Here is an 18,065-nt window from a genome sequence, read left to right on the forward strand (position 1 = left end):
TATATATATATATATATATATATATATACACACACACAACAACTACGAGTGGTAGATTCCATTATTATCCTTTTCTTACATAGGAAGAAAATGAAGCAAACATAATTTAAGTGACTTGCTTGAAGTTGTATTGCTGGTAAATGTCTCCGATTGCAGTTGAACTCAGGTCTTCCTGGCTCTAGTCCCAGAGCTCTATCCAGTGTGCCAACCAGCCACCTCTGAGTGACATCCCCTTATAAAACTCCAGGGGATAAGAAATAATCACAGATATCAATGAGAGCATAGGGACATCAGCTTGATGAGATTGCAACTTATTGTAGAGGAAGGGCAGAGTAAAGACCATGATGAATTATAGTCTCATTTGCTTCACAAATCACAAAGACTAAAATGCCAAACAGAGACAGGAGCAGAAACTTAACTGGGTCTAAAATAGAACAATGCCATTCATACTTTGAGTGCATAACCATAATCTAATTGTGAAAGAATACTAATTCTCTGCCCTTTGTATAATCTCAGGGCAGGATATCTGCATGTGTTTCTCATTCCAAGTACAAAAGCAAACCATCTTTTTTTTTTTTCCTTTTCTATTGGATGTCTTCATTAACCCCACATCTATGCTTAATGCAACCGCTCTTTGATGTTGATGTTTTGGTTACTAAAATTCTGTGGTTATGGTTTTCAAAAAAGGATGTATTTCTTTGAATTTGTGCCTGTATGTTGGCATGACTTCTACTTTGCAGGTTACATTTCAAAACGAAATCCAAACCCCTCATTGTAGAGTTATTAGCCTTGGCCACTCGTGAGAATACATACGTTTTCTCTGAGCCCATATATGTGGTTATCTGGAATAAGTTGCTCTATTATTGGTTCGCATTGGCCATATTCAACTGTGTGTTATCTTATGTATGTTGCTAGGTGACTCAACAGAGGGAAACAGAGGGGTGATTGATGGAGCTGGTGACTCTTAGACAACTGCAATATAGACACCGCATAACATAAAAGCATCCTGTCACAGCTGCCGTTAGCTTTACCAATATGACCTAGAATAAATACATAAAAAAAAAAGCCAAGATTGTATAGGCTTTTGCAAACATTTTCTTTATCGTGAGTTGTTCTCTTCATTCTCTCGGACTTGGAGGGTCTCACGGTTTCTTGTATAAAAACAGCATTTCTAAGAGTGTGTCACTTGGTCTATTTAAATTCCCTCTGGCCTGGAGCCTGGAACGCAGATTCTGTTTCTGAGAGTTACTTTGTTTTCCACAACATTCAGAGGAGGTGGGGGAAGTTTGTTTTCACAATCATAGAAATCCTCTGTGCTCTAAAGCAGCTTGCAAATTTTATTGAAATGGACCAACCGAAATTTCCTTGGGTGGCTTTATATCCACCCTCCCTCCCCCTTACCCTTGACCAGAAACAAAACGAAAGAAAAACAGAAACCCCACAGTTAAGTGGCATCTCAGTCGATTCTCATAAATGTAAAAGTAGGGGTTACTTCATCATTTCTCTTCTCACTCTCTTGATATACTGCCTTTCACCATGTTAAAAATAAGCATAACATAAAACATTAACCACTTGAGATACACAAACGGAAATATTGCAGTTCTGTGAGTCAAACCTTGTCTCTACCATGGCTCACCCTTTGTATCTGCTTATACTGATATTTGTTTTTCAGTTGTTTTCAGTTGTGCCCGACGCTTCAGGGATGCATTTGGGGTTTTCTTGACAAAAGTACTGGAGTAGTTTGCCATTTCTTTCCCCAACTCATTTTACAGGAGGAATTGCAGCAAACCGGGTAGAAAGTGACTTGCCCAGAGTCACACAGTTATCCTCTGAGGCCAGCTTTGAACTCAGAAAGATGAGTCTTCCTAACTCCAGGTCGAGCTGTCTATCCATTGCTCCACCTAGCTGCGGATAATATTAGGACCAATCAAAATGATCAAAGGATCAAAATGATTTTTTTTATTACTTTATTACAAGTGGTTATCTTTCACTGTGCGGAAGGGGCCAGGTGGATAGACGAGTTTCTCCAGGGTAGGAATTTTTAAATCACTGGTCCTGAGTGTGAGCAAGGCATCCAGCCGCAAATAGATGGGTAGCTCTGGGACACAGGGAGAGGGAGACCATGACACATGAACACTTATTTATTTGATTCATAAAACTGTTTGACAGCCCTCTTGGCTGACTTTTTGAAAAAGGCCTTGGAAGCTGAAAGGTAATCAATGGAAATATGGACTTTATTTTTAGAGGCTCTTTCTGAAGTACAAAGGTTTCCTTGGATTATTGAAACATTCTTTGAATCCCCCAAGATAGATTCTTTGAAGTTGATACAAATACCTAGGGAAGTTCCTGCCTAGTTTCATATATTCTTACCACATATATTTTCAGTTAGTTGGAGAACCCTGTGTTTTGCTTTCTATAATAATTTCTTGGTGTATTTGAATGCAAAAGGAAAAAAAAATCATTCGGAAGTAAAGGTTTGATTGCTTAATTTTTAAAGGCCTATGTTTGCCATACAGCAACACTGAAGTCTTTGTTCTCTAATTTCTAAAACTGTTTGATGTAATTGAGGTGGGGTGTTTTTACTTGGATTTGAGAAGCTGTATTGCTTTAATTAGGACCTCACTGGTAACTTCCTTGTCAGGGCCATTTGCATCGTAACACCAGCCATTTATTATCATTAGGCAAACTAATTTTGCAATTGTGACTACTGTAATTTTCTGACTTTATGTTCTTTGCAAGTTTCTTTCTCCTGCCTACCTCTTCTTTTAATCGCCTGCTCCCTCCCACATAGTCATTCAGCCTGGAAGCTGTTCCTCTCTCATGCCTGGAGAAGCAATTTACTAAAACCTAGTGAATACTTTAATAATCCTGAGAATCACTCCGTTATTTAATTTTTGAAACACATATAACTGCAGTGAAACAGTAGAACAGATTTAAAATAGAATCACCCCTTCTCCCCCACCCCCCAAAAAATGTGCCTGGCCTTTATTTGTAAGGACAGTCAAATTCCAAATTCTGTGGTCAAGTAAATTATTAAGTAAAATCTCTTATCACGTGGAAAACTTACAGGAAAGAACAACAGAAAACATTTCTTGGCTTCCCACTATAACTCTACTGTTTGAATTTCAGGCTGTCTGTGTTCAATGCCAACCCTATGCATGAGCAGAATGAAGATTTCTAGGTCTGTTACATAGAGACCAGTTACAGAGACGAGGCAGATATCTCGGTCATTGTTCTAAACAAAATTTTTCTGGTCATAGCTATTGATCCAATTCAACAGTTATACTAGAGACTACTTACTGAACACCTTGACCACTGTCGGGGCCTCGAACACATTGTCCTCTGTAACTAGCATGCACACAAATCTCTTTTCATCACTGATCCTTGCATGACTGATGGATAAGGTGTAGTTTTCCGAGAGGCTCAATCTGTCTTTGTATTCGGGTACTTCATCATATTGCACATGTTTTCTTGTAGAAGATCGGAAGGCAATAAATACTGGGCTGCCATCAGGCTTTTCCTACAAATTAAAATAAAAATAAGTTGTTTTTTTTTTTTTACTTTGGGTTTAAACACAGGCTCATTCAGCTAGTTCAAGTTTAAATCCTGTACAATATAACTTCCTTGGGCATTTCTTTCGACTAATATTTGCAGTTTCTGTCCAAGAAGAAAAATTTCAGAGCCAAGCCATTACATAAATTTTGGTTACAGGAAGTTAATATTCATAAGAAAAGCAATTGCAGGTTATTCTCCAGGATTTGGTTTTGCTCATGTGAAAGTCAAAAGACAAATGCCTTAAAAAACTGCAACTTCCCTTGGATATGTTGGACAAGAATCAGCGATCTATTCAGTCTCTGACAAGGAATGTTCTCATTGCAAGCAAACAATGAAAGAAAATAAAACAATATGGACATTTGCACAAAATGAAATTCTGAGGCCTGCCACAGCAAATATAGGTTTTGCCTGCATACTGCAAGTTAAAAGTCCATGCAAATAATATTTGGCACTGAGTCTTTTTTATCACCATGTTTTAAAGGTCAGTTGTTGAGTCCCAAGTGTCAAGTCTGATCTTTAACCAGGATACATATAAAAAATGGATTCAGTTGATAAATATTTGTCTTTCTGAAATAATTATATTAATTAAAATTAACTTTAAAATTTTAAATTAATTTTAAAATGTAATACCTAAAATCCATACATTTATTATTCCTAGATATCAATAGATGGTAAAAAGCATAGTTTAAATTACTTTGGGTGGAATTTGATCAAATTTTCTAAAATACAAGAATTTTTCCCCTTTGCTTTCAGTGAGATACTTCCTCCCTCTTAGCTACTTATCACTAAAGTTTATTCTTTATAAAGAAGTCAACTCTTACTCTCTCTCCCTGGGAATTGATAGGAGAGTCCAGTAAGATTTTTAAATGCTTTGAAAAGTATGAAGTGCTATGTCTATAAGGAGGCAATAAAAATAAAAATAATAACTGATAATATTAAATGAATCCTTAAAAGTACTGAATTCTGGGTTTATTGAGTAGTTTAAATATTTGGCTAATATTTCCAGATACCTTTAGCCACCTTACAATTTGAATCTTTGACATTGAGCCACTGGGGGAAAAAATCATCAGGCTCAAAATATCTCACCGCCTAGTGTGTCATTCATTTAAACAGCAAATGTTTATTGAACATATGCTATTTAAAGCATTCTGCTGGATTTTGTGGAGATCACCTCCAAAGTTGTATAAGACAAGTTTCATTCCCTTAGAGAGCTGCCATTTAGCAAATTATTCTATAATGACTGAAAATCTACTGGTTCTTCCAATAAGTGTTGCTCTTCAGAAGGGGATTCCCAAAAATCATTCATTAAAAATATTTCTTGAGCATACAAGGCACTGTACTAGGTACTATTAGGGTGTAGGGGCCTACAAGTATGGGCAAGACTCAACCTTTAACCTCAAAGCATTTATGAGAATCTAATTAGCTCTTTCCTTTAGTTTCCCATTTTAATAATGTGAAGTATATTTATTAGCCACAATAAAAGGCAGCATATCTAAATCACCACTTTGACTCGCAAAATGTTTTCAGGCATCAAAGGTTTTGGTATGGTAATATTTATTGACTTGTTATGTCTATTTAAGCAGGTGATTTGGCAGAAACATCAGAGCAGGTGCTTAATTAATGTTTATTGAATTGAATTTTTTAAATGAGGAAGCTAAAAATTTAAATCCTGGATTTCAGAACCTAGGTAGTAAAGGTTTCTATAGTAGAGATATTGCCACCTGTTGAATACAACAGTAGTGGTCTAATGAAGTAATGGTTCTTCATTCAGATGTTGAGATGAACTAGATCCATCTTGGGGGTATAGAATATTTATTTACTAATACATTTCATTCTTTCTTTTTGGGAATGTCCTTTTTCTTTACCTGACCTAATCACAATACAGGCAAGACTTGGAGAATATTGGGGGGGGGATCATGGAATTCATGAAAACTTTATCTTCCTTTTGATAAATTATATGCATAATTCAGGCAGAATTTTAGATGTACAATCTGGAGTGTGAAAAAAATGAACACTAATTAAAATATACAGGTTTGATCCCATAATTACTATGCTGTAAAGAACTGAATTTATTAGCCAGAGATAGCATGCATTTCTCTTTCCACCATATATTCCACTTCTTCTTGTATAAATAATAAAAATGTGTGTGTGTGTGTGTGTGTGTGTGTGTGTGTGTCTGTTGTGAACCATTTGTCTTTGTAGTTTCAGCTGTAAAATAGAACCAAACATAGTACGTGATTAATAAATGCTTTTTTTAGTTGATTTATCCAATGTAAGTATAATAAGGAGAAGTAGAAAATGTGGGGGAAGAGAAACATACACTATAACTGGTCCTTGAGGTAATAGTCTCTGGTGTTTTCTAAAGGAAAGGACATAATGTTAGACCAGGCCTTTGTCAGTTGTGTCAGATGAAGAGGCTTTACAGAATCATAGAATTTGAATTAGATAGTACCTCAGTCACCCATAAGGTAAAACCCATACCAACGAAGGAATATTTGCTATGACATACATGATAAATAGTAATGGAATTTTTGCTTGAAGAGTTTTCCAGTGGAGAGTACCCAACACCTCTTGAGACAGTTCGTTTCACTTTTGGAAAGCCCTAATTATTAATAACATTTTTTCTGACACAAAATTTTATCTCTTTGCTTCTTTTCTCCTGGTTCTGGCTTCTGGAGTCAAGAAGAACAAGTCTAATCTTTTTTTCCACATGTTAGGATTTTAATAGTTCAGGTGAGAGGTGCTGAAGACCTGAACGAGAAAGGTGACTATAGGAGTGAAGAGAGAAGAACAGATGTGAGAGATAATGTACAAGTATAACCAACAAGACAGGAGCAGCTAGATGGATCAGTGGTAGATGGAAGGTCCTGGATTCAAATCTGACCTCAGACACTTCTTAGCTGTATGATCTTGGCCAAGTCATTTAACCTCAATTATTTCACTGTTGCCACTCTCCTGCCTTTGATATTCATACTTGTACAGATTCTAAGACAGAAGACAAGGGTTTAATACATAAAAACAAGACTAAAAAAGACTCAGCAACTGGCTGGATATGTGGTATGAGGGATTGTGAGTATTTCACAGTGTCTTGTACATTGTTTGAAAGTGAGGGAAGGGAGAAAGAAGAGAGAATGGAAAGGGGGAAGAAGTTAGACCATTGGGGAGAAATAAAAAGATAATAAAAATCTCTGATCACATGGAATTCACAAGGTAGAGGGTACTTCAAATATAATTTGCAATAAATAAAAAATAACTATTAAGCAGATTAGAAAATGATGAAACATAAGAAATACAAAAGAAAGAGCTGGGCAGAAGGAGAGGAATTCCAAGTATGATAAGTGCTGTAAGTAAAGGCACAGAAATGGAAAAGTGCTGCATGCACATGCACACACACACATACATACACATGAATGATGGCACGGGGCATCTTTGATGGATATTAGTGTTTGGCTAGAAAGGAAAATTAAAATGTGATTGTTTGGCTTCGCCAGAGCAAACATGGAGAGGAATAATATGAAGTAAAACTGAAAAGGTTAGAGAACTTTCAGTCTGGAGAGGACTTTGAATGACAATCTAAGGAATGAGGACTTTATTGACAGGGTGATAGGGAAATAGTAAAGTATTTAAAGCAAAAGAGGGACATAATATTTGGGATGAATCTAATAATGATAATGGCTGACGGTGATCAGGAAGCAATCCTACTCATCTCTCATTATATTTTCTGTCCTCTCCTCTCTTCCGAGAGATGACTAATAGCTGGTCTGTGAAGAACAGAACAAAAATGATGAACAGAGCATAGAAACTCAAGATAAGTGAAGGTACCATAAGATAGCATCTATCTAGTTCCCTTTGGTGTTTTTAAGTTACCAGGATGAGAGAAAAATGCCCCAGGTTACTGAAAGAAACAGCATAGGTGATTGCCGGGATGATGTCAATCTCTGAAAGATGAGAGAGGAGAGAGAGTTGTTGGACTGGTAAAGGGTAAATGCCAAAAGAGAGGAATGAAGTCTAAAAATTCCAAGTAAGTGAGCTTGATTTCCATTTCAGACAAATTTTTAGGGCACATCAGTAAAGGGTTATAATTTGTGAGAATTTAGAAAAGCAAGTAGAGTTCCCTAAAGTCTAGAATGGCTTAATCGAGAACAGATCCTACCGGATTAACCACATTATCCTTTTTTGATAGATAAAGGTATCAGGTATAGGCTAGTAACATAATATTTTTAGATTTTAGCAAAGTGTTTTATATTATTCTTGTAAATGAGATGGAAATGTATCAGGCTAGTCAGGAGGATTCAGAACCAGCTGAATACCAGGGCCAAGGAGTATTTGTTAATCATTCAATGCCATTTTTGGTGGGGAGGTTTCTAGTGCAGTGTTGTAGGGATATGTCCCTGGTCCTACTTATTGTGTTTAATCCATGATGCAGCTGGTGGTACAGTGGATAGAGTACTCAGCCTAGAGTCACCAAGACTGGAGTTCAAATCTATTCATAAACACTTGCTAGCTGTGTGACCCTGAACAAGTCACTTAACTTCTGTTTGCCTCAATTTTCTTATCTATAAAATTAAGATAATAATACCTGTCTTCATGGGTTATTGGTTCAAATGAGATAATTATAAAGTGCTTAGCAGTATACTCTATGTCTTAGCACACAGTAAGCACTATAGAAATATTAATTATATTATTATCATTACTTTAGGAGACATATTTATCAAATTTGTAGATTTAACATGAAGCTGAAAGAAATAGCTAACATAATGGATGCCAGAGTTAGGATTTAACAAATGACAGATTCAAATAATGAGATTAAATTTTATAGGGATAAACATCAAGTTCTACTTCACAAGTACAGAAACAATGAGGTATGGCTATATAACAGCTTCTATATTGAAAAAAAATGTTCTGGGAGTTTTAGTGGACTACAAGTTTGATAAGTCAACAGTATGATTTAGTTATCCTGTGGCAGTAATAGAGGAAGAGGATTCAGAAAGAGAATGGATAATTCTGTTGTACTCTATCCTGGTCATGCCACATATGTGCAACTTATAGGAAGGCTATAAATAAGCTGAAGCCCATTCAGAGGGGGTTAAATGGGATAGTGAGAGGGCTGCAGACCACACCATAAAAGGTCTCTTGAAGATAATGAACAGGCTTAGCCTGGGTAAGTGACTTAGATGGAATATCAATTATCTGAAGGACTTTAACATGGAAGAGGTATTATGTTTGTATTGCTCAGCTCTAGAGGGTGGAAAGAACTAAGAATGAAGTCTTCAGTTGCAAAACATCAAATTTGGGTATGGTAACAAAGAAAAAAGAGGAAAAAGCAACTTTTAACAATTAGTCCAAAAGTAGAATAAAATATTTAGAGAGATAGTAGAGTGTGGAGGATTGCAAACAGAAGACTAGTGAAGTCTCATTTACCTGAAATTCTCTGAGTTTGTAATCAGATCTTTGTTTTTTTAGAATAAAATTGCAATTAAATCTATAATACAAAATTTTGCCAGGCTAGCTGGAATATTTCCCCTCCAAGTTCTTTGCCTCAATGTGGAATCTCTCCCTTCTCCCCTTCTTTATCTTGTCCTTTCCTTCCTTCCTCCCTCCCTCCCTCTTTTCCTCCCTCCCTTCCTTCCTCCCTTCCTTTTTCTTTCTGATTTTTATTCATGAAAATAGTCAGGAAATGATATTATTCTTCATAGGAATCATTATAGATATGAGGTGTGAGAATGTTTGTACTCTTAAAGAAAGAATTTCCTGAAATTACTTTACAGGCAGTGGATTCACAGGTCTCAAAAATGTTTTTGGAGTCTGAGGACATTAGTTGGAATCCTGAATCTGCTACTTAATAACTGTGTGATCTTGGGACATTGCTTAACCACTCTGGACTTTGATAGCCTTATCTGTAAGTAGTGAGAGAGCAAGATTAGATTTTTTTTTCCCCCCTAACATCTATATGGATCTAAGTAAGAGATCCAGGGAGCTGTTATTGTCTATTTAGCTAGACAATGAAAAATTATCTTTGTGAGACTGTCATTATTCTCTTTCCCTCACTTACAGACAAAAACATAATCTTCCCCCACTCCTTCTCAGGTTGTTAGTTTATAAGCATACTCTATCAAAAATACCTATTACTATGGACAAGAAGGATTAGTCTGCCAGTGCTCTGAAGGACAGATTGGTGGAGGACGAGTCCAGAGGTAGAGAGTGAATAGTTAGGAAGATGATTTGGAGACACAATGGGTGGTAATGACCATCTGCAATATGGTTTTGTCAATAGGAATAAAAAACAAGAACAGAGGAGAAATTTACTTCATAGGATCACAGATTTAGAGCCTGAAGGAATGTCAAAAGAAAACAAAGCTCTCATTTCACATATGAGGTACCTGAGGCCCAAGGAGAGCTAAATGTCTCGGCCAAGGTCACATGAGTAATGACCATTAAAACATCTGAACTGAGTTCTTCTGATACCAGAACCTATACTTTTCCAACTGTGCCATGATGCTGATTGCATATAGCAAATAGAGGCAAAGGAAAAGTCAATGAATTCCAAAGTCTCTGGAATGAATGACTGGGAGAATGGCGATGACCATGAAAGAAATGGGAAATTCTGAAAGAGTAGTCAGCTTAGGGGAAAGATGACATGTTCTCCTTTGCCATGTTACATTTGAGTCACTGCTAAGCCATCCAGGTGGAGATGACTGGCAAGTAGTTAAGAATCAGAATCAGCTCAGGAGAAAGGATCAGGGACTGTAAAAGAGATTGGGCAGTAATTTCCGTAGGGCTGATAGTTTAAGTGGTGAAAGTGGATGATACTGATGAGGTCTAGAGCACAGAGAGCAAAGAGAAAGGAAGGAGGATAGAAAGCAAGAGAATCTTAGGGGCAAAGAAAGAGAACTAAGTGAAGGAATAGTCAGAGAGTGAAGAACATGATTAGGAAAATCTGGTACAACAAAAAAAAAAAAGGCATCAAGGGTCAGCAATGTTAAATGTTCCATAAAGGTCAAGGAAAATGAGGTCTGAGAAAAGGCCATCGGATTTAATGATTATGAGGTCATCAGTGACCTTTGAAAGAACAGTTTCAATAGAACAATGGGGATGGAAATCGGATTACAAGGGTTTGAGGATTGAGGGGATTGGAAAAAGATAGCATTTAGGTTTCTCCATCCCCCACCCCTACCTCTCACTAAGAAGCTTGGTAGCAAAAGGGAAAAGAAAGTATGTTTATTCCTGGATGGGGAATAGTATACTTTATCTAGGTTACAGCTGCAGGACTGATCTTTGATTGTAGAAAGTTTTTTATTGGATTGGGGAGAACTAAGTAGATTTCTGGGCAAATAAATGAATGAGAAGGGGCAATTGGAGAGGGAGAGAGAGTGAAGATGCATGGAAAAAAAGGGGATAATTGATGAAATAATATATTGGAGGATATAGAGGAGCCTAAATCTAGAGCCCAGGTGGAGGGGTTAGTGGTGGCAAGGAATACAGCCACATCTCCTTAGAAGAAGAGATGAGACAGTAAATTAATACATTGAGATATTTACAATTGTGAAAGGAGGACATTGAGAAATCACAGTCTGTGAGGAGAACAGCTAGAAAAAGAAGTACAAAAGAGAGCCATAAGTGGTGTAATTTGGGGCACAAATGTAGAAAAGTGTATAAAAACCACACGAATATTCATAAATCTAATGAATAAATCTCAATTTATTTGTTCTACACTTCTTATTTTTTTACTGAGTGTTCAGAGGCTACATATTGAATCTGAATAGTGCTTCAAGTGACTTTCTTTGAAAATTACATGTTGAAAATCAGGGAATAATGGAGAGATAATAAAATATGGCTCCTGAACATTTAGATAGAGCATAAAGCTCACTTGGTTAAGTCCTAGGAATATCACCACTTCTAATGCATAAAGATTTCTTTTCAGACTAATATGATCTAGGGGAATAGGTCAGGCATTTAGGGAGAGGGAAGGGCGAAGAAAAGATTCTGGCATGCAGGACTCAAGGAATTGTACTTGTGGCATATTTATAAGACTAATTTTACCTTCATACATTTTACTTGACAGCAGAATATTGCAATTATGTTAATTTGAAGCTCCCATTTTGCTCACAGAAGGAATCTTATTTTGAAAATGGGAGACAATTAACCAAGTTCAAGGTAGGCTACACTTACATATTTCCATTTTCCAAACATAAGGGTCTGAGGTACTTCCAGACGGCAAGGCATAACAATGGTTTCTCCATATACTGAATTTACAGTATACAATCCAAGGCCTACAGAGAAAAAAAAAGAAAGAAAAGAATGTTTAAGTATTATCTTAAAGCAGCCAGGTAAATTAATTAGGTCTGGTTCAAGATGAAAAAGAAGCATGCATTTGTAAAGTTGGTTGTCTTCCATTACAGTAATTATTTATCCTAAATGGTGTTGCGAGGAACTGAACATATTTGTTATTCAAATCTTAATAGTATTTCTTTACCGATTAACCCTTTTGATACTGTATAGTTCAAATATAGGGAAAAGAACTGGACCTGTGATTTTATTGGTACAGGCAACTCCCAGATAAAGAAACTCCTTCTACCAATGCAGGTTGACAACTTCTAAGCAATTTACAATCTTAAAGAGGACCCTTGAGCACAGAGACATTAACTGTTTGGTCTGAGGTCACACCATCAGTAGATATTAAAGATTCAATTTGAACCTTAGTTTTCCTGGCTTCTAGGCTGGCTCTCTATGCCTTATACATGCTGCCTATCTAAGGCATGATTCAAATACATGGGGCTTAATTCTGCCCTCTGAGTATCCAAATACTTTAAACCATAAAGAAAGAGAATATGAATTGCATTTCCTGAAGACTGGTTCCTTCGGCAAGTCTTTCCAGACACATGAAATTTTATTTTTATTTTAATTTTAAATATTTTCCCATATTTACATGTTTTGTGTTCTATCCCTCTTCCCCAAACCCTCTAACCCGCCTTAGCTGATGCACAATTCCACTGGGTTTTACATGTATCACTGATTGAGCCCTAATTCCATATTATTGATAGTTGGGCTAGAGTTATCGTTTAGTGTCTACATCCCCACTAAGATCCCCATCAGCCCATGTGTTCAAGCAGTTGTTGTTTTTTTTTCTGTGTTTCTCCTCCCACGGTTCTTCCTCTGAGTGTGGCTAGTTTTCTTTCTCATAAGTCCCTCAGCCTTGCTCTGGATTCTTGCATTGCTGCTAGTAGAGAAGTCTGTTATTTTTGATTGTACCACAGCAGACACATGAAGTTGTAAACTAAACCTAAATAAATTTGTCTTCTCCCATTTGAAAACTCTGCCTTATCCACCAATTAGCAAATTCTGAAAACAAGAATAGCTGCTACAATTTAAAATATGAGGTAGTCATAATGGCTGTGATAACAATGGACCATTTATATACTATCTTAAAGTTTGCAAAATATTTTTGCATATATTATTTCATTTGAGCCCCCATGAACTCTGGTAGGTACCTTGAGAATCAGAAAGGTTAAAGGACCATAGTTACAAAGCTAGTTAAAAGGACAGAGACAAAATCAAGTCCAGGTTTCCTGACTTAAGGCCCTATTCTCTTATCTATCTAAAATTAATGCTTGAAATTTATTTGAGGGAAGTGCTTTGTAAACCTTAAAATAGTATCTCTAGGATATATATAAATTGTTATGTGCATTTTAATGATGAGAAAACTGAGGCTTTAGTAATTTGCATATTTTGAATCAAGACTCAAACCCAAGTGAAGGATAATCTTGCCTACTTATTTAATTTATAATGAAAATCATTTTTTCTTCATAATGTGACAACTAGGAAAAAGGGGAAAATGCTTATATATGATAGGGCATTTATAGGCATTTTGTTGGGGGGAACTTTGAACGATAACAATTTTTTATGTAATTATGTTAATGATATCTATGATCATAAAGTGATTTCCCAAAATTTCTTTGAAAAGTTCTAACTGAAATTCCAACCATAATCTGCTATCAGTGAACAGAAGCTTGGCTTGTATTGATCACTGGGAAAAATGAAAAAAAAATGAATCATGTAAAGAGTGAGATAGTATATATCTCTATATCTCAATATATATGTGTATATATACAGATATTTACCATGTCTATGTTATGTATTATTCATGTTGCTATTTTTAACACTGAAATTTTAAACATGATGACAATGTAGAAGATGAAATTCTCCAATTTTGCTAATCCTCCATTTGGCTGAGAAGACCTTTGAAATTTCTGTAGATAGCCAGTAGATCAAGATTTAATGGCTGTTGGAAGCATATTTAATTGGCTTTAGGGTTTGATTAACATTAATTGTTTCCAAAACCAGGGAAAAAAATAAACAGAAGACATTTCATCCACCAGGTGGTGCTGAAGAAACACAGAGTTAAAATGACCTAAACTCTTTCCCTCACTAAAATAGCTTTATAATTTGCTGAGGCCTAACAGGAGTGTGGTGGGAACCTCCTGTCTTAACCAAAGCATTACACATATCAAAACCTCATGGTAAATAAAATTTAGATGTAGAGGAAAGAAAAACTTTCTAAGTAAAATGGTCATTAGAGTCATAATTCAAATTTTTGTCAATTGGACACATTTCCCTCTACAAATAATAGATAAACCTCTTTCCTATGTAGATGTTTATATACATAAAGGATGAATATTTTATGTGAACAGGCAAGAGATAATTGGTATTTACAACATTTCAAATAGCATTCAACTGTAGCTTGAGAAATAGATTTGAAATTCTTTATAAAGATGTTTACACAAATCGTTGTTGTATGCTTAGATTCACAATAAAAAATTATCTTGGTGAGGCTTGCATTGTTCTTTTTTTTCCTTGAGAGGGAAAAAGTCAAACCCCCTAAACGTTGCTAAGGGAACAAGCCTAAACCACCCAAAATTCTATACCTTCCAAAAGCTTGTAAAAGGTAAAAGTAGAAATGGCATGTTTAACATGGTTGCTTTGCTAAAATGAAAGCTGTGGGGTTTTAAGACTACACACGAAGGAATACTAATCGATGACAGCCCAGTGGATAGTATGTTTTGTCTTGCCTCAGAACTTTTGGTTTTTAGAAACCCTTGATTCAGAAAAGCATCGTTATTGCTTCACAACGCAAGAAATAGACCATTAGGAAAAGTTAAATTAGGGAAAACTGTACTACAGAATGATTAAACAACCTGCCCAAAGTTAATCACTTAGGGGATAAACTGGGACTGCAAGTGAGGCCTCCCAACTTTCTTATTCTATCATTTTCCCACTATACTGCACTGCTCTTTAAAACAAAACAAAAAGAAATTTAGAAAAGGATGCCCTTTTTCACATTAGTTATTTCAAAAAATTTTTTTAATTTCATGAATATCCAGCATATATTAATATTTTCAAATTAAAAAAAAAAAGGATTCCAGCAAGAAGAGGTTCCAGCTCAGAAGAGTGACCAGTGTGCTAAATAAAAGAGAAGCAATAAAAAAAGAGGAGAAAAAAGAGAGAAAAATTCTCCCAAGCAAAACCTTGCAGGAAAACTGAAAGACATTGAAGAAATGAACAGAATTATAAAATCCTAGTTCAAGGACTAGAAGAGACATCGAGGCTGATCTAGTCCAATCTTTCATTTTAGAGATGAATGAATGCAATGAACTAAAAGAAAAAAAAAGAAATTACCAAAACTGGTGGGGAAGAGAGGAAAATTTTTTAAGGCAGCAATAACAGATACCAAATTTTCCCTCTACTCTTCCCTGAGAGAAAAAAATGGATCTATTGCAAAAACCTCTAGAGTAGTAGCTCAGAAACTCAATAAAAGTTTCTTAGGAAGATTTGGTATCTATAGATAGAAAAAAGATCTTTAAAAAGGAATGAAGTACTTTGATAGAAAAGTGCTGTATTAGGCAATTATGAGAATGCAAAGCTTAGAAAAGATGGTACAAGATGTTAATCTAGAAATGAATTCCTTGAAGACTAAAATGGCTTCGGCAGAACAAAGAAAAAATCAGAAGAAATAATTCAATTTGACTCAACAAATATTAAATTTCAACTACAAGTAGGGCAATGTTCAAGGTGTTAGAGATACGACAAACTGAAACAGTTCCTGTCCTCTAAGATCTTATATTCCAAAAAGAATTTAAAACATGTTTATTTCCACTAGTGATTCAATGAAAATACCAAATAAATAATTTATTTTTTTGTCCCACATTTGCAAACATGAATTGACATTTCTGTAATTAGGAAGCCAAAAAATGCTTATTTCCCTTGAGAATGAGTAGAAACCCATATCATTATAAATGCTGTTAAATATTTTGAATCTACAGGATCTTGCATATTGTATACCTTTCATAATTATTTAGATTTTGTTTTATGTTGCATTTTATTCTTGATAAAAGCAAACCAAAAAATCTTTGGAATACTGAAACATATTAGCAATTCATATAATTTTTTTTTCAAAGAAAGCTGGGGGATTTAAAAACCAGGGTCAGAATTATGAGGGTATTACTATAAGGTATTCCTTTCACAACCATAGGAAAGAAGATTTACTCTAATCAAAATGTAATACATACATATATATGTATGTATACCTTCACCTGTGTAGGAGATTAGACTGGAACATACCTCATGGAGTAATGAGCCTTCACTGACCACTGCCAAGGAGAAAGCTCAACAATGAAAGATTCGAAGACTAAAGGATAGTGAAGAAACCACTTTATTGGCCACTGAACAGGAAGAACCAATGACTCAGTGAATCTTGAAAAGGGAGAGACCTACCTTTATTTTTTCTAGTACTCCCCATCTGAACATTATCCCAGGACTCTCTGAGTCTATTCCTGGAGGGGCAGGGAGAGAGGGTTTGGATTCTATCAGGGTTATGTAGGTGGGTTTTAAACAGCAGAGAAAGGTAATGGTTAAGGTAAGCTTTTGGATCCTCTATATATAAGGGTGTCAGGAAAAAAGGCATCAGGTGAAGTTGCCAGAAACATAAGCACTGGCTTATCTGCCTTGGGTTTATCAAATGAGAATCAGGTGATTGGCATAAGGGCACAAAATGACTTTAGAAAACTATTTTCCAGACTTTTTGAGAACACGTCAGTTTTTTCTCAGTCATGCAATACATACAACTATTGTGATAAGATGACCAATAGTTTGGGTTCTGGCAGCCGACCACAGCAATTTGGTGATGTTATCTTCCTAATTTTTACAGATGTCTTAACTCTTTCAGATGAAGTGCCAAGATAAGACCCACAGTGGCTGTCACCACTAATGATCCCGGTTCCACCTTTTGCAGGAGAAAGAGCTGTTTATCCTCATTTCCTTGCCAAGCCTAAGTTGGGAAATTACATTTAGCTTACCAGAATTCCCCTTGTAATTTTAGTTGGATAAATTATTCATAGCTTTGCAGCCTAAAAACTATTGGGCCCAGTTACAAATACAAAATGGTTGCCATATTTCTTCTTGGAGCGGCTGCATTTTAGAATATGGGCTGGTTTAGGGTTGGTAGGGAGTGTGTGTGTATTATGCATGTTGTGAGTGTATTGGCACTCTATGCATATGTACAAACACACATAGAGATATGTACATAGTAAGCTTTTAAATTGCCTTTCAAGCCTTCTGGTTAGAAAGTGGTATATAAATGCAAAGCATTATTATGAATTATTACTACTCCGACTATTACTACTATCAAAATGTCATGGCATACAATAAAATGTGAAAATGGGCAATACTTTAAGAGAAATATGCAATTATTTAAGTATTTTTACAAAGGGATATTAAACCAAAGATGAAGAACAATGCAGCCGGGAAAGCTAACAATAGAATTAAGCGGAAACACAACAGGCTGACCAGAGTATAAGAATAATCTTTCAGCCATAACATTCTGAAGTATAAGATATTTGTCAACATGAGGAACAAGTCAATTATAGTCATGAATTTTGTTTGGTCAAAAATTTTAAACTGATATTAAGAAAAGACTATACAGAATATAAGTTTTTAGGGAATATCACTATTTTAATATTTTAGACATCGGGTGCTTTACAGAAATTGCTTAATTGTACTCATTTTGAGTCATCACTCTAGTTCTGAAGCACAAAGCCATCTGGGTTAGAGAATGTTTCCATTTTGGAATACCCCTACATCATTAGCTTTTCAGTGACAAAATAGGACATGTAAGTGTAAGTTAAATGGTAATTAGATAGATTGTTTTTTCCCCATTGCATTTATCCAGAAATTGCAATCACTATAACTATTTACTATAGTAGCAATGAAACACCTCTAATATTACCTGATGTCAACCAATGAGCATGAATAAAATACTCTGTATCAGTGACCGTGGTAAGTGCTGGGATACAAAGTAGTAGTGGTGGTGGTGGTGATAAAAATGAATAATAATGATAGCTAGCATTTATATAGTGCCTACTATGTGCCAAGCACTTTGCTAAATTCTTTACAATTATCTCATTTGATCCTCACAACAACCCTGGAAGGCAGGTGCTAGTATTTATCCCCATTTTACA

General features: G+C 35.7%; 1 protein-coding gene across 1 annotated transcript in view; it reads right to left on the reverse strand.

Moving 5' to 3' along the window:
• The window catches only part of ALCAM (activated leukocyte cell adhesion molecule), a 141,909-nt gene that overhangs the window by 31,148 nt on the left and 92,696 nt on the right, over window positions 1–18,065 (reverse strand). The window contains exons 2-3 of the mRNA XM_044669194.1: window positions 11,725–11,825; window positions 3,301–3,520 (exon numbers count right to left, since the gene is read on the reverse strand). Coding sequence (XP_044525129.1) covers window positions 3,301–3,520; window positions 11,725–11,825 — 321 coding nt within the window. The remainder of the gene's footprint in view (window positions 1–3,300; window positions 3,521–11,724; window positions 11,826–18,065) is intronic.

Source organism: Gracilinanus agilis, chromosome 3, assembly GCF_016433145.1.
Source record: "Gracilinanus agilis isolate LMUSP501 chromosome 3, AgileGrace, whole genome shotgun sequence".
In the NCBI taxonomy this organism is placed as follows: Eukaryota; Metazoa; Chordata; class Mammalia; order Didelphimorphia; family Didelphidae; genus Gracilinanus; species Gracilinanus agilis.